The 17,368-nt window shown below is 47.5% G+C and overlaps 2 protein-coding genes across 2 annotated transcripts; one reads left to right on the top strand and one right to left on the bottom strand.

The window, feature by feature from the left end:
• Window positions 1–7,936: 7,936 nt before the first annotated feature.
• On the bottom strand, window positions 7,937–13,367 carry LOC142767345 (uncharacterized). The gene is made up of 3 exons (XM_075868831.1): window positions 13,022–13,367; window positions 11,479–11,572; window positions 7,937–10,554 (listed from the first exon to the last, which is right to left on the bottom strand). Exons 1-3 carry the CDS (start codon window positions 13,172–13,174, stop codon window positions 8,132–8,134), a joined length of 2,670 nt encoding a protein of 889 aa, XP_075724946.1. The 5' UTR covers window positions 13,175–13,367; the 3' UTR covers window positions 7,937–8,131.
• Window positions 13,368–14,400: 1,033 nt separating this feature from the next.
• On the top strand, window positions 14,401–16,610 carry LOC142766874 (uncharacterized). Its single transcript, XM_075868078.1, has one exon. It carries the CDS (start codon window positions 14,441–14,443, stop codon window positions 16,574–16,576), a length of 2,136 nt encoding a protein of 711 aa, XP_075724193.1. The 5' UTR covers window positions 14,401–14,440; the 3' UTR covers window positions 16,577–16,610.
• Window positions 16,611–17,368: the final 758 nt, after the last annotated feature.

Below are 17,368 nucleotides of genomic sequence, written 5' to 3'. Positions count from 1 at the left end.
TAGTCCGCAGTATCTTTAATGAAAATCAGATCACGGGATTGAATCCTGCTAACTTTCGATGGAGGCGAAATTGCTTGAGGCATGTGTTGCCCAAATGGTCGAAATTTTCGCAGCCCTCTACTACGGTGTCTCCCATATACTCCTTTTGGGGTCCTAAACCCGAACAAATAAAAAATGCGAAACATTTCTTTGGGTAGCGATTTTTGGTATCTATCTATCTATCTATCTATCTATCTATCTATCTATCTATCTATCTATCTATCTATCTATCTATCTATCTATCTATCTATCTATCTATCTATCTATCTATCTATCTATCTATCTATCTATCTATCTATCTATCTATCTATCTATCTATCTATCTATCTATCTATCTGTCTATCTGTCTATCTGTCTGTCTGTCTGTCTGTCTGTCTGTCTGTCTGTCTGTCTGTCTGTCTGTCTGTCTGTCTATCTATCTATCTATCTATCTATCTATCTATCTATCTATCTATCTATCTATCTATCTATCTATCTATCTATCTATCTATCTATCTATCTATCTATCTATCTATCTATCTATCTATCTATCTATCTATCTATCTATCTATCTATCTATCTTACGCCTTACGGCCGCTCACGTCTGAGTGCTCTCGTGATCAGCCCCTTAACTTGGGTCAAACCAAAGTTAGTATGGTAGGGAAAGATGGTTTGACGAATATGATTGAATGGTCATAACAACAATAATGTGACAATCCCATCGCGTACGTCGTCAATCACTTTTCCCCAGTTGTGGCACATACCTGTGGGCGGGTATGTGTCACAGGTCATTGACACTTTAGTATCTACGGAGTAAGGACGGGAAGACATATGGGCGATTTTAACGCGTGAGCGTTAAGAAAAACCTGACGTCGGCCGCGTTGACCCGACGAATGTAAAGAATAAATGTCAGGGTCCCAGCAGGAATCGAACCCTAGCATTCTGCGTGGCAATCTGATATTCTACTATAGAGACATGCCAGGTATCGGAACTACATTCAAATAGACCCTAATGTTTGTGAAATCGCTATTGGGGTTGCAGTGCTCGCAATGTAATCTTATAAACATTGCATATGTACTACTATGACACAGTTGTCATGTCGGGTTTACATCAATTGCAGTAAGCTGCCATCTGCTGAAGCGTAGCAGTGTCTAGGGTACTATTCTCGCGCACACCAGCGCTTCATGTAGGCTCATGGCTTCTGGTGTTGGTAATACTGATGTTCCTGTTGACACCGTTGCGCAAGCACAAACAAGTGGTACGATTGAATTCAATTTTATACCATTTATCTTACCATACACCAAAAAATCGAGGAGGTCCAAACAAAAATCGAAGCGCTGTTCAGTTGAGAAGGATTCGGGCCCCCCTTACAAGGCATACAGCAGCACAGTAGATGCTAAACAAAGAAAACACACAATACGCACATATGTGCTAACTGATACAGCTTGGTGGTGCAATTTGGGCTTTTGTGTGTTATATACAATCTTGGTACATGCGAGAAACAACAATCTACACTCTGAAATAAGAGAGACACAGTAAATATCTTAATTACATTTTGCGAATGAAGGACAGAGGCATAAGAACATTATTTAAACACATCCACACTCACAAAAACAAAGCGTGCAATTTTGGATCGGCGTAAACTATTAATTCGCAAACATTATATAAACGTTTGTGAAAGTTCAACATATATCTGTGCGAGGAGGATTTATGCATATATTTAGCGTTATTTCATGACGTGTCCCTCAATAAAAATATTGCAACACTCTCACCTTCTCTCTGCATGCCCTGCGTAACGTCGATTCTCAAGGCACGCTGGATCTGCTGAATTTTTATACTTGATCAAAATAGTGATTCGAGACTGAGACGACCAGAACCTCAAGTTCGAACTTGTCGGAATCTCAGAAATAAGAGACGTTTCTTCTTGCACTGCCAATATTTCAAAATGAATCCAGTGGTGGTGGTAGCGGTCATAAGAGGAAGAAGGCACCTAATTTCTGGAGCCTTGTAGCGAGCACAGCGCAGTGCCTACAATTGTGCCTACAATATGATCCAATTTCCCCTTAGCACTATTGCCCAGGTCTGCTCCACCCCTGGGAGAGAAAAAAAAGGCGGGTGCACTCTTCTCCCCAGTACCTCGTTGCCATGAGACGAAACTAGTTCCAAGCATCTGAAGAGGGCGCTCCTTATTGTTGGGCATTGGGGTTTAGGGACATGGAGGGCAAAATAGACTTTAGGCTGGTAGACTTAACTACAACGAGGTTATCTGATTAGTGGCAAAAAGTCAAGGCACGAGTGAAATTTATACCCTTCACTGCAAAGTACGAATCCTCAACCTCACTATATGAAGGGAAAAAAAAGGTAAATCTAATGGTTAGTTCACTAAGTAATACGGCTAGGTGGCGCTAGCCGCCACCCGAACTAAAGGGTACAGCCACAACCATCCATCCATCCATCCATCCATTCATCCAAACATTCCGGTAGATAGCGCTGCGGGCAGCCTACCGATAGGGTGCCTTGATGCCCGCGCGCTCCGCTCTGAATCATCTGAATCATCGATTTCTTGAGCTTCCTTCTCGACGCAGGCTTCCTTCCCCTGGGATAGCAGGTCCACAGGTACTCCCTGTCATCAAGCTCGTAGCTGGTCGTCCTCGGTGTATGCAAAAATTGGCTTACGCTCACCAGTCTCAGAGCGCACTTGAGATCGTAGGCATTGGGAACTGGCTTCATAAGCCGCACCACAGAAAAGAGGTTCTCTAAGCAGTCCTGCAGGAGCCTGCTCGTAAGAAAAAACTCATAGCCTTCGTCTCCTAAAAGAACGTCTTGGAGGCGAAGTACAACTGTAGTTGATATGAGTACACCTGCTTGCGACGGTTTCCAATGGGATGTGGCACCCATTTTCATAGTTCTGATGGTTTCTATTGCTGTGTGTAATGTATCTAGGGCTTCGGAGTACTTAGCCCTACTTCTCCGACTCAGGGCCAGTGTTGGATGCCGCGAAGACATCAGTGCATACCATTTTGAAATCAGCTCCATGAACCAAGCTGTTGTTTCTGCTTCCTGTTTAAGAACTCCTTCCTTTATAAGGAATCTGATAGCTGGGGGAGCTTCCCGAAAAAGTTGTACAGCGACACCAACCTTCATTTTGGTGAAGTGGCCTGCGCTGGTGTGCATTTCGGATAAGTTTGGGGCTACCTTCAGTTCTCTTTTAGAATCTTCTTCGAGCACAGCCTGAACATATTCCAAGTTGACTTGTGAAGAAGGCAGGCCATGTTTGGCAACTGTGGCCTCACTCAACGTGAAAACTTCTGAGCTCAAGAGCTGGCCTCTGAGGTTCTTCAAGACGTGAGCCGGATCAGCAATGAAAAAAAGTTCCTTCCCGTCCATGCACGGATGAGGTATGGAACACACCGTGGAAGAATCTCTGTGACTGGAAAAGGCGAATTCCCTCCACATTGCGCGGTTTGCCGAGCCCATGTCACATGTGATTGCGTGAACTCTCAGATATATTTGACTGCACAGCTGTACTAGTTCCAACACATAGTTTTTCAGCAAGCCGCCATCGATGTTTCTTCCGGTAAATTCATATGCAATCACCTGCTTCCATCGCTGGTTAAGTCCGCCCAACATAAATACCAGAGCATGAACCGCAGGCTCTTCAGGCTTCGGAGGAAGAGTTATTCCTCCGAGAAGTGCGTCTTCAGCCCGATCTAGCTCAAACCCCGGCACTATCTCCATTTCATCCAAAAAAAGGACGCAGTCCTTTTCTACATCCTCCATGGTCTCGGCTTTGCATTTCATAACGTCTATCACTTCGTGAAGAACGCCTGGGAGAAACTTCAAATTTTGAATCCTCCGTGCGAGCGTTCTTTTGGATGGGAGAGGATATCCCATTTTTCTCAAAGTTTCATATCCGGTTGTTCCACAAGCAAACTTAATTTGAAGGCCTTGCTTGACAGTGTGCGGAGACCAAGAGTTCCCCAAGCTGCTGCTCCTTGAGAGAGCGCGTACTTGATCGTCGTTGAGAAATTTCATATTTTGCGAAATATTTGTTGCCTCAGTCTCGAGTTTTTGCACTTTTTTCTTGAGACCACTAATGGTGTTCTTGGCTGTGTCATGATGTTGCTGAAGTTCAGAGTACTTTCTTGTAAGGTCAGCAAGCTTCTTCTTCAGTTCTGCTGATTCTGCAGTAGAATTTGATGTCTCACCAGCCGCTGCATTAACTTCTCTTGAATCTGCATCACTAGTGTTCGCTGACAGTTCAACAACGGCGTCGTCAACTTCCATGGTGTCGTGCCCATAACACGATGTTCCTTGCCGTGTAGATTCAGGAACGGCGTGGTTTTGTGGGGTCTCTAGGGTAGTTTTAACTGCAGCTGGATATTGACGCAGACCAGGAGGAGATTTGTTGGTCTCGTTGCTGGAGGGTGCAGGCACAGTTCTTTCTTTTGGTGGCTTTCGTTCCTTAGGCAGTGCTGCAAGCAGAAATGTATGTATTCATGAACATATTCAAGCAATGCCAGTTCATGTCTAGCTTGTTAATTTTACAAATGTAACACATGCAGCAGATACCAGCTTAGTTATTGACGTGAGGAAGACACTTGTCCTTCCCCCGCCCTTTCCACAAGGGATAGGGGAAGGTCTTAAAATACCATAATTAAATTGTGCTCAAAATTTCTCCCCACAATAAATGGCTCTAATTCAAATTGGAGCTTCATATGCCAGAGCTACACGTGTGCGCCGATGTGGAGGGCTCAACTGACATTCGCTGCCTATGCAGTTTATTGATTATTTGATTGTAGGGCTTAACACGCCAACGCAACGCAGGTAATGAGGCGCACTGTAGTGGGGGCTCGTGCATCGTGGATCTCGTATACATAATGGTTTCCGTTTTCCCCCTTTGTAAATAACATAGCCACTGCACCTGACATCCTAGCAGTACACGACCGTGTGCTAAGTAGCGGAAAACTGTTGTGCAGTGGGTCATGCCTGTAAACACTGAAATCCAGACGTATATACAGTCATGACCAAAAAATGCAAACAAGAAATATAAACCACAACACTCAAGTATCGCAATTTTTTTTTACATGCAAGTCAAAGTGATGCAACGTAATCACAAAAACAAAGTTGGGAAATGTAGCTTTCCAAACGCACTAATAGCGTGCCATTATTTGACCGTCTAATATTAGCAGTATTTTTCGATTTTGCGTGGTCTGGTTCACATTTTTGTGTTCGCATTTCCTAGCTTTGTCCGTGACTGCATTTCCAGAATTTATGCACTAATGTGGACGCAGCATATGAGGACCTATTTGGTGTTAGCTTCGTAGAAATCCCTGGTACATAGAGTACTTGCAACTGGTGCTGCTTTATGTAATGCAAGAAAAAAGTTCAATCTTACGTTTGAATGTGAACAAAGTTGGGACGGCATTTGGTTTCAACTTCTTCCAGCCATCCGCACGATGTTGCTCATAGTTGTTCTCTTCAAAGTGAGCCTGCAAATAAAACCAGAATTGGAAATTAACACACTGGCAGAAGAAAAACGAATGTCTGTCACTGTCAATAAACAAGATTTCATGTATGCATTCAGTATGATTCGCAGCAGGAACTAGCAGCAACTTTGAAGCACAAAAAGAAGGAAACTAATTGAGCTCACGCGCGCTTTCACGTAAGCCACTTCAGTGAGCGCGATCATAGACCCAGCCTGCTGTTATAATAACCCTTTCAATTTTCGCACTGAAAATCTGTAAGGATTCCTGAATTCATGTGAATAAAATATTAGTCTATTGTGCCGACAAAGGACCAGGTCTGATTTTATAGCGAGCGTTACAGATTTCGTTCTATCGAAAGCTTTGTACCCAAGCCTCCAAGTTCACAATGCAATCGAATTTATTTGTCAGGTAAAAATGACAACACTCCGTAACAGCGCTTGTTTTGTTCGTCACTGAAGTGTTCCTGATTCCCAAGTATACATACGACGATACACACAAGACGGGCAGAAGTCCGGCCTCGTAATATTACGAGTTTTCCGCAGGAACAGCGTGTTTATGTTCAAACGGCTTGATTTCACAAGAGGCGTTCAAATTACGACCGATCAGTGCCAACGCGTGCACGAATAAACATGGGCAGGCCTCGTAAGCGTTGTGAAATCCCCCTACCACGCACCCGAGCCTATGTTAATTCCCTGCGAGGCCTTATGCGCGCATTTCACGTCCAATTTCCTCTTATGTGAATTACGTGAACTCTACATGCCGTACTCTTGAAGTTCGGCAGCAGTCAGGCGCCGTCAGATTTCCGTACTCGCTCGCCGGCACGCGGCCTGAACTCACTCCCCGTTTTCTGCCCTTGCATATAATTTTCTCCCTCCTCCACTTTCTAAATTCTCATCTGTTTAACTACACCTCCTGCGTCCCCATCTCTTGCCTACTTTTCGTTCAGCTCAACTCCGCCAGCACCCGGTCGACGCGTACGCTGTCGGGGCGAGTTGGCGAGCGAGTACGGCAATTTCACGAAGTCTGTCTTCGGGCTGCGAGGCGGACGGTCATGACAGCGGCAGCCGGTCTCGCGAGCAAAATAGCTGCGAAGCGCAGTGCACGAAATTAACAGCCTCGGGTAGGGGGTGGGAAGGATTTCACAACGCTGCTGCCAAGGCAACACTTTCCCGTGCAAGGGCACTGAAACTAGTCGCAATTCCTATGAATGTAGTAGCACACTCGAGGCCCTTGAACCAGCATGAAATGTTATCGACACGGGGGCTTTCGAAGCCCCCGTACTTGACGCATTTTCTTAAAGCGTGATCTTTTAACACGAGCACGCCGCACAGTACCCTGCACGACGTTTGGCTGTCCTGCGTTTACATTGCGCACCTAAATAAAAAACAACGGCGCCCTAAATAATGCTGACCAGTCAGAATACGACGCACTAAAAAAAAATGTTTACTTACGCTGCATACGTGCGACGTATTAGTCGGTTGCCACTTGTCTCGTTTGATTTTAACGGTCCAAAGAAGCCTTCTTTTTGGGTCTCTTGGAAACCGGTACAACTTCCATCCGTTTCTCGAGTGATTCGAGCACTGCGGCACGCAGCAGCCGGGCATGGTGATGCGCAGATGGGTGCATAAAACTGTAAGGGAATGAACGCTGCCCAACAACACCTCACACGCCAAGCACGAACTACCGGCCGGAGGCGCCAAAATGGCGGTCGCGCTGGCGCCGAAGCCGAGGCGGCGGCATCTGCCCTTGCAAAAGCTGACACCACTCTAAGCGGGGGCGCGCGCATCGAGGCACTCTTAGGATGCCTTGATGCCCGCGCGCTCCGCTGAGGGTGAGGACAGCCGCGTCGTCTGCTACGACGGCCGCCATTACGGCTCCTGCCGTAGTGGGGCAGCATGCGAAGCGCATTACCGCTTGCGGTGCTCGCGTATGGTAGGAAAGAAGTACTCGTTGGCGAGCTTTTTTTTTTGGTGCAACTTGGACACCTCTTAGTGCTGTTGTTGCCTAATTGTTAAATGGAACAACGCACGTCATACAAACTGGTGGCCTGTGCTTGTACAATGCGCCAGGGGCTGACATAGACTGAATGAAATGAGCCACGAACTCCCACACCAGAAAGATTCGCGTTAAACCGTTGTCGTCGTTAAGACGGAGGGGCGCATGAACTTTTATTACTACGCTTGCTGAAAGGAATGCAATATTTGGGTCTTTGTGAATCAGCCGAATAGCAAAGGCAGGAATCGCTGTACTTTATATACTTGCGTGTGTGTGTATATATAACACACACACACACACACGCACTCGCACACACACACATTATCTGACATTCGGTACCACCTTCCCCTGCCTCACCATTTCATGCACTGTGCAGGCAGCATACCCGAGAGTAACATGCTTTACCAGTGTACCTTTATGAAACGACACCCACGATTTCAGTGAACAGGCCATTTATTTGTGCGCCTTAATGCTGCGTTGTCCCACTAGTGAAAATCAAAGTCAGATACAAGACAAACCAAATGCAGTACGAAATGAAATGTTTAAAAATAAAAAATGCAAGAGTCAAAAGCGTGCCCACGTGAGCCGAAACCTTTTAAGCATACAGCTTATCTTGGCGTGTCCATTTCTCATGAGAGGTTGACGCCGGCACATGTTTTGCTTGCATGTCCATTGCAACTCCCGACTGGAACCTGCCGAAGGTGAATGCGCAGCCTTATTCTTGCGTACCTCTCTGTGAGCAGTCGGTATATACTGTCCTCGTGCTCCGCGCATACACACAAGCTGCGGCGGTGCACCTTGTTTAGGTATGCGGTGAGTGAACGAAGCGGCGACTTCATCGTGACTACTTTGTCCGTGCACCAAAAGTTTATGGCAGCAAAATGCTCCTCATAGTCTATCAAGGCTTTCATAACTCCCTTGCTGGGGTAGATGAGGTTGCCTCCATCTGAAACGTACTCTTTCAGTGCTGTCAGCGAAGCATGCTCGTCGTTGGCAGTTCCAAGGAGAGCATCTTTGCATTTTGCGCACTTCACAGATGTCAAAATTCCCTTCAAAATAAATCCTCCTAGGTAAAAGAGAATACTGCATTCTGTGGACGACAATCCTTCGATGAACAAAATCTCTGAATCATCGATTTCTTGAGCTTCCTTCTCGACGCAGGCTTCCTTCCCCTGGGATAGCAGGTCCACCAGGTACTCCCTGTCATCAAGCTCGTAGCTGGTCGTCCTCGGTGTATGCAAAAATTGGCTTACGCTCACCAGTCTCAGAGCGCACTTGAGATCGTAGGCATTGGGAACCGGCTTCATAAGCCGCACCACAGAAAAGAGGTTCTCTAAGCAGTCCTGCAGGAGCCTGCTCGTAAGAAAAAACTCATAGCCTTCGTCTCCTAAAAGAACGTCTTGGAGGCGAAGTACAACTGTAGTTGATATGAGTACACCTGCTTGCGACGGTTTCCAATGGGATGTGGCACCCATTTTCATAGTTCTGATGGTTTCTATTGCTGTGTGTAATGTATCTAGGGCTTCGGAGTACTTAGCCCTACTTCTCCGACTCAGGGCCAGTGTTGGATGCCGCGAAGACATCAGTGCATACCATTTTGAAATCAGCTCCATGAACCAAGCTGTTGTTTCTGCTTCCTGTTTAAGAACTCCTTCCTTTATAAAGAATCTGATAGCTGGGGGAGCTTCCCGAAAAAGTTGTACAGCGACACCAACCTTCATTTTGGTGAAGTGGCCTGCGCTGGTATGCATTTCGGATAAGTTTGGGGCTACCTTCAGTTCTGTTTTAGAATCTTCTTCGAGCACAGCCTGAACATATTCCAAGTTGACTTGTGAAGAAGGCAGGCCATGTTTGGCAACTGTGGCCTCACTCAACGTGAAAACTTCTGAGCTCAAGAGCTGGCCTCTGAGGTTCTTCAAGACGTGAGCCGGATCAGCAATGAAAAAAAGTTCCTTCCCGTCCATGCACGGATGAGGTATGGAGCACACCGTGGAAGAATCTCTGTGACTGGAAAAGGCGAATTCCCTCCACATTGCGCGGTTTGCCGAGCCCATGTCACATGTGATTGCGTGAACTCTCAGATATATTTGACTGCACAGCTGTACTAGTTCCAACACATAGTTTTTCAGCAAGCCGCCATCGATGTTTCTTCCGGTAAATTCATATGCAATCACCTGCTTCCATCGCTGGTTAAGTCCGCCCAACATAAATACCAGAGCATGAACCGCAGGCTCTTCAGGCTTCGGAGGAAGAGTTATTCCTCCGAGAAGTGCGTCTTCAGCCCGATCTAGCTCAAACCCCGGCACTATCTCCATTTCATCCAAAAAAAGGACGCAGTCCTTTTCTACATCCTCCATGGTCTCGGCTTTGCATTTCATAACGTCTATCACTTCGTGAAGAACGCCTGGGAGAAACTTCAAATTTTGAATCCTCCGTGCGAGCGTTCTTTTGGATGGGAGAGGATATCCCATTTTTCTCAAAGTTTCATATCCGGTTGTTCCACAAGCAAACTTAATTTGAAGGCCTTGCTTGACAGTGTGCGGAGACCAAGAGTTCCCCAAGCTGCTGCTCCTTGAGAGAGCGCGTACTTGATCGTCGTTGAGAAATTTCATATTTTGCGAAATATTTGTTGCCTCAGTCTCGAGTTTTTGCACTTTTTTCTTGAGACCACTAATGGTGTTCTTGGCTGTGTCATGATGTTGCTGAAGTTCAGAGTACTTTCTTGTAAGGTCAGCAAGCTTCTTCTTCAGTTCTGCTGATTCTGCAGTAGAATTTGATGTCTCACCAGCCGCTGCATTAACTTCTCTTGAATCTGCATCACTAGTGTTCGCTGACAGTTCAACAACGGCGTCGTCAACTTCCATGGTGTCGTGCCCATAACACGATGTTCCTTGCCGTGTAGATTCAGGAACGGCGTGGTTTTGTGGGGTCTCTAGGGTAGTTTTAACTGCAGCTGGATATTGACGCAGACCAGGAGGAGATTTGTTGGTCTCGTTGCTGGAGGGTGCAGGCACAGTTCTTTCTTTTGGTGGCTTTCGTTCCTTAGGCAGTGCTGCAAGCAGAAATGTATGTATTCATGAACATATTCAAGCAATGCCAGTTCATGTCTAGCTTGTTAATTTTACAAATGTAACACATGCAGCAGATACCAGCTTAGTTATTGACGTGAGGAAGACACTTGTCCTTCCCCCGCCCTTTCCACAAGGGATAGGGGAAGGTCTTAAAATACCATAATTAAATTGTGCTCAAAATTTCTCCCCACAATAAACGGCTCTAATTCAAATTGGAGCTTCATATGCCAGAGCTACACGTGTGCGCCGATGTGGAGGGCTCAACTGACATTCGCTCCCTATGCAGTTTATTGATTATTTGATTGTAGGGCTTAACACGCCAACGCAACGCAGGTAATGAGGCGCACTGTAGTGGGGGCTCGTGCATCGTGGATCTCGTATACATAATGGTTTCCGTTTTCCCCCTTTGTAAATAACATAGCCACTGCACCTGACATCCTAGCAGTACACGACCGTGTGCTAAGTAGCGGAAAACTGTTGTGCAGTGGGTCATGCCTGTAAACACTGAAATCCAAACGTATATACAGTCATGACCAAAAAATGCAAACAAGAAATATAAACCACAACACTCAAGTATCGCAATTTTTTTTTTACATGCAAGTCAAAGTGATGCAACGTAATCACAAAAACAAAGTTGGGAAATGTAGCTTTCCAAACGCACTAATAGCGTGCCATTATTTGACCGTCTAATATTAGCAGTATTTTTCGATTTTGCGTGGTCTGGTTCACATTTTTGTGTTCGCATTTCCTAGCTTTGTCCGTGACTGCATTTCCAGAATTTATGCACTAATGTGGACGCAGCATATGAGGACCTATTTGGTGTTAGCTTCGTAGAAATCCCAGGTACATAGAGTACTTGCAACTGGTGCTGCTTTATGTAATGCAAGAAAAAAGTTCAATCTTACGTTTGAATGTGAACAAAGTTGGGACGGCATTTGGTTTCAACTTCTTCCAGCCATCCGCACGATGTTGCTCATAGTTGTTCTCTTCAAAGTGAGCCTGCAAATAAAACCAGAATTGGAAATTAACACACTGGCAGAAGAAAAACGAATGTCTGTCACTGTCAATAAACAAGATTTCATGTATGCATTCAGTATGATTCGCAGCAGGAACTAGCAGCAACTTTGAAGCACAAAAAGAAGGAAACTAATTGAGCTCACGCGCGCTTTCACGTAAGCCACTTCAGTGAGCGCGATCATAGACCCAGCCTGCTGTTATAATAACCCTTTCAATTTTCGCACTGAAAATCTGTAAGGATTCCTGAATTCATGTGAATAAAATATTAGTCTATTGTGCCGACAAAGGACCAGGTCTGATTTTATAGCGAGCGTTACAGATTTCGTTCTATCGAAAGCTTTGTACCCAAGCCTCCAAGTTCCCAATGCAATCGAATTTATTTGTCAGGTAAAAATGACAACACTCCGTAACAGCGCTTGTTTTGTTCGTCACTGAAGTGTTCCTGATTCCCAAGTATACATACGACGATACACACAAGACGGGCAGAAGTCCGGCCTCGTAATATTACGAGTTTTTCGCAGGAACAGCATGTTTATGTTCAAACGGCTTGATTTCACAAGAGGCGTTCAAATTTCGACCGATCAGTGCCAACGCGTGCACGAATAAACATGGGCAGGCCTCGTAAGCGTTGTGAAATCCCCCTACCACGCACCCGAGCCTATGTTAATTCCCTGCGAGGCCATATGCGCGCATTTCACGTCCAATTTCCTCTTATGTGAATTACGTGAACTCTATGTGCCGTACTCTTGAAGTTCGGCAGCAGTCAGGCGCCGTCAGATTTCCGTACTCGCTCGCCGGCACGCGGCCTGAACTCACTCCCCGTTTTCTGCCCTTGCATATAATTTTCTCCCTCCTCCACTTTCTAAATTCTCATCTGTTTAACTACACCTCCTGCGTCCCCATCTCTTGCCTACTTTTCGTTCAGCTCAACTCCGCCAGCACCCGGTCGACGCGTACGCTGTCGGGGCGAGTTGGCGAGCGAGTACGGCAATTTCACGAAGTCTGTCTTCGGGCTGCGAGGCGGACGGTCACGACAGCGGCAGCCGGTCTCGCGAGCAAAATAGCTGCGAAGCGCAGTGCACGAAATTAACAGCCTCGGGTAGGGGGTGGGAAGGATTTCACAACGCTGCTGCCAAGGCAACACTTTCCCGTGCAAGGGCACTGAAACTAGTCGCAATTCCTATGAATGTAGTAGCACACTCGAGGCCCTTGAACCAGCATGAAATGTTATCGACACGGGGGCTTCCGAAGCCCCCGTACTTGACGCATTTTCTTAAAGCGTGATCTTTTAACACGAGCACGCCGCACAGTACCCTGCACGACGTTTGGCTGTCCTGCGTTTACATTGCGCACCTAAATAAAAAACAACGGCGCCCTAAATAATGCTGACCAGTCAGAATACGACGCACTAAAAAAAAAATGTTTACTTACGCTGCATACGTGCGACGTATTAGTCGGTTGCCACTTGTCTCGTTTGATTTTAACGGTCCAAAGAAGCCTTCTTTTTGGGTCTCTTGGAAACCGGTACAACTTCCATCCGTTTCTCGAGTGATTCGAGCACTGCGGCACGCAGCAGCCGGGCATGGTGATGCGGAGATGGGTGCATAAAACTGTAAGGGAATGAACACTGCCCAACAACACCTCACACGCCAAGCACGAACTACCGGCCGGAGGCGCCAAAATGGCGGTCGCGCTGGCGCCGAAGCCGAGGCGGCGGCATCTGCCCTTGCAAAAGCTGACACCACTCTAAGCGGGGGCGCGCGCATCGAGGCACTCTAGGCACTCTACCTACCGATAGGCATGATGATGGATGGTAGCGCAGACAACGAACACGGACAAGAGAAGGCACATAGACACAACACAGTGTCTATGTGTGTCTATGTGCCTTCTCTTGTCCGTGTTCGTTGTCTGCGCTACCATCCATCATCATGCAACCATACCAACAAGCCCAAATCGCCACCCTCATTGACTACCGATAGGCGCTGCGCCACAGAACACCCTGGCTGCGCCTTGTGGAGGTGCGCGCTCATTCTGCGTTCCGGCTCGTCGGCGTGGTGGACTGTTGAACGCACTCACGCCGGATGTGTTCGCGTTCTGAATCCGTCGAGTCCGCAACCGTTGACAGTGGAACCGCTGCGTGAGCCGCCCTCGGGAGCTTCGTTGCCTGAGATCTGACTGATCTACGCCGCCAACGCTTCTCGGAGGCGATCGCCACCGCGGGACTCCCAACCTTCGTGCGCCGCAGAAGCCACCGCTTCGCAGCCGGTCTCGCACTGGTGTCAGTTCTGCTCGCCCCCGCGGACGCGAGCTTCTCTCGCCGTTCTCTCGCCGTGTCATCCGAGCCGTGGGGCGACCCGGTGTGTATGGTGTGCAGAGGTGCGGCGTTCTTCGCGAGTGTTGCACGGACTGAAAGACCGCCAGTGGTTGTGTTGAAGCCTTTGTGAGGAGACAGTGAAAAGAAAGGAAAAGACGACGAAGGCGATTGACGGGCCAAGATGGTTTATGGAGTGAAGAATTCACTGGTGAGCATGAAGATGTCGGAAGTGACTGAGGGCGCTTAGAATTACCGCGGAGGTCCGAGAGGAACCCAAGAGCCGATGTACTTATTCCGGACACTGACTGCATTTTAACGGGTTCGCGAGTGCACCTACCGCTGGCCTCTCCACTTTTTTTTTTTTTTCTCGGAGCAGAACGTAGACAAGTAATCGAAGTTTACTGAACGCTGTTTCCGAAGCGCCTTCGCGAAAAGCCTCTTTGTTAGCTCTGAACATAGCAGATTGGCAGGAAATCCAACGAACGTGCGTTGCTAAAATTGCCATTGCCGAGAATTGGCGGACTCGATCATTCGTGATGCCCAAACGCAAACGTCCGGCTGAGGACCAAGGGTGGGGTGGGAGAGACCTCAGGCCAATCTTCGTGTCAGACTTGGGCTGTGAAGGCAGCTTTTCCTACTCCACCATAAACAACCAGACTCTGTGCACGAGCAGTGAGGGTCGGCCTTGTCATATCTTCAGGAACCTTGCCTCCTGGAATGAACTCTTCTGGCGTGTGTGTCTCGAGCTGAAGGAGAATTACCCGGGCCAAATTTCTCTCGTCCAGATGGAGCTGGCACGCACACCGTCGCAGGCGCGGAAACACACAGCCGCTACGCTTCTGCACTACTTGCTGTTTTATCACCGCTGTTTAGTGTCCGTTGTATTAAACGACAACATATGCCATGACCACCAACAAATGATAAGTGATGCCTTGTCCAAGAGTCCGGTCCTTCGAAAGCTCGAGGTGCGTCTCTTTTTGACGTCCGTGAGAGCCTATAAGAGCTTATCTACCGCGTTACCACGCCTGAACCACCTCGAGCAGCTCTACTGCAAGGTCGCGAGGCTCGAACAGGGTATCTGCGAGGGTCTCTCGAAGTTACTGGTGCGAACCACATCCCTGACGACGCTCCAACTGAGTGCGCGTCACCTGAGTACCGCTGGGGCCGTCGTGATTTTGGACGGACTCAAGAGAAACAGGACAGTCACGTCGCTCTCATTATGCAGGAGGGCGAGCCTGGTTTTGTGCCAGCAAGGCGCCGAGTTCACCGACTACCTGCGCGAGAACCAAAAGCTTCGTCGCCTGATCATGAGGTCGCACAGTCTCAAAGACGACATTGTACCGACTCTGGTTATCCGCTCTCTGTTCAGCCCCTTAACACTCTCCGAAGTCACGCTCGTTGATTTCCCGCTTAGTAATGAGAACAGCCGGCTCGTTGCTGAGATGCTCGGGGAAAACCGATCGCTGCGGGAGTTTCACATGGTGAGGTGCGTTTTGTACAGAAATAACAGATTTCCCAAATCAGATAGCTCGTCTGACCGGATCTCTCCGTGGATAACAGCTTTTGGAAAGAACGCTACGCTAGAGAAGCTGACTATTGATCTTTCTTGCTTCAAGCTGGAGGAGTGCAGGTCCTTGTTGAAGACGTTTGCATCACACAAATCCCTGAAAAGCATCACCGTGGAAAGTCTCCTAGATGCAGCCGAAATTGGGATACGTCATTTTTTGCGGGAGACTGGCATGCTGGAGCGCTTCACCCTCCCAAAGCCTCGCAATGTCGAACAACGCATCGTTACACTAAGAGATTTCGAGGAGCTGTCTAGCATCCGCATCATGCAGATGAGCCGCAATGGGTTCAGCTCACTGCGTGGCGCTCAGACCGTGTTACCTTCGTGCAGTCATGTGACATCCCTTTTCCTCGTGCTGTTTGAGCAGCTTGACGGTGACACCATATCTCTTTTGGTAAAGTACATTGCGGGCACGACAGTGCTCAGAAATCTAGAAGTGAACAAAATGTACATTAGCTTTAGCACCGAAGATCGTACGAAGAGGACGCTGATGCAAGCGTTGTCCATTAACAAGAGCATACGCAAGCTGTCACTGGGGTACGTTGATTTGGACGATACTGAGGCTCAAATACTCGTTGACAAGCTGCAGGCGACTCGTACGCTTTGCGAGCTATTCCTCTACTCAAGCACCGGCGAGTCGTTCATTTCATTTCTCTATAAGCTGTCGCCGATCATCTCGAGCAATTACACGCTCATCTGCTTGAAGATTCAGCGGTCCATCTGGCCGTACGAGGGTGCGTTTGCTGTCAGTAGCGCCGTGAGCCGGAACTGGTCGCTCGTGACGCGCGCTGCACATTTCGTCATGGGAATGAGACACCGGTACTGCGCCTCAGCTCTCGAGCTTGTGCACTGGAACCCCGCGGTGGTGGCTAAAGTGCAGGAACTCGCTTCCGTCGACGAAAACGAAGCAGTGTCGCGTATCCAGAACAGCCTCAAGAGTTTCTCCGAGCTGGATGACTTCATGCGCATGGCAGGTGTTGTGAAGTGGGGTGTGACTTGCGACACACGTGACGACTGTCGGCTGCAACTTACCGACCTCAGTCGAGACTGTTGGCTACACATACGAGAGTACCTGACTGTGAGCGACATCTTGGATGTCCCGTAGGCTGTGCTCTTATAAAACTTCAGCATATACAAGATCGCGCGCATCCAACTCTTGACGTTTTCGCACTCATGTACCGCATAACGTCTTACGTGCACTGAATGCTGCAGTGCATGCCGAGTTTCACTCCATAACATGCTACTGCAAACATTGATGCCTCATGCATGAGATGTCACTTGGACATTGGATGATCTCCAACAACTTAACATGCTTGCATTGGGTCATTGAATATGAGCTTTGTAAACTAGCTACCATTTTTGTTTTGTTTCAGTTATCAATCTCTTGCGTGTGATAGGGTTAGTGCATTCGGTTCAGTGCATTAGGGTCATTTAACGAAGCGGGCCGCATCTGCGTCAGGGATGTTTATTGGCCCTTTAAAAAGACTGCTTTGCAGAAAAATCAGGCTTCTGTGTGAGTGTCGTTAGTTGTGGGTGAGAAATAGTCATCTTCTGCCTGACCGAAAAATTCAGAAAACGCGAATAAAATAAATAATAAAATTTTTTCTGTCCTAGTGAGGACTGAACCCAGGTCTTTTGCGTAGTAAGCTGGTGTTCCACAAAAGACATACACGGGTCTGCTTGGAAGTACAGTTAAAGTAACTTCCTCTTTTTGGAAATGACTTGACAATACATCTCGTGGTTTACAACACATGCATCACGTATAGAGGCTTCACAATTCAATGGTAATATAGCGTGGTATAATCGTACATTGCCAACGGGTGTCGAAACAGGTCGTACTATACTAAGAAACTTCGTGGTCTAAAGCCGGCCGCCCATTACCGAAAGGCACATACGC

Source organism: Rhipicephalus microplus, chromosome 7 (genome assembly GCF_043290135.1).
Source record: "Rhipicephalus microplus isolate Deutch F79 chromosome 7, USDA_Rmic, whole genome shotgun sequence".
Lineage (NCBI taxonomy): Eukaryota > Metazoa > Arthropoda > Arachnida > Ixodida > Ixodidae > Rhipicephalus > Rhipicephalus microplus.
This window is presented reverse-complemented; position numbering and strand designations above follow the sequence as displayed.

Excerpts from the sequence above, each read along its gene's own strand:
- LOC142767345 (XM_075868831.1), bottom strand. The coding sequence starts at position 13,174 with ATGCCCGGCTGCTGCGTGCCGCAGTGCTCGAATCACTCGAGAAACGGA. Across the intron at positions 11,573-13,021 it reads ATACGTCGCACGTATGCAGC|GCTCACTTTGAAGAGAACAA; the intron begins GTAAGTAAACAT and ends TTTTATTTGCAG. Across the intron at positions 10,555-11,478 it reads AACTTTGTTCACATTCAAAC|CACTGCCTAAGGAACGAAAG; the intron begins GTAAGATTGAAC and ends TTCTGCTTGCAG.
- LOC142766874 (XM_075868078.1), top strand. The coding sequence starts at position 14,441 with ATGCCCAAACGCAAACGTCCGGCTGAGGACCAAGGGTGGGGTGGGAGA.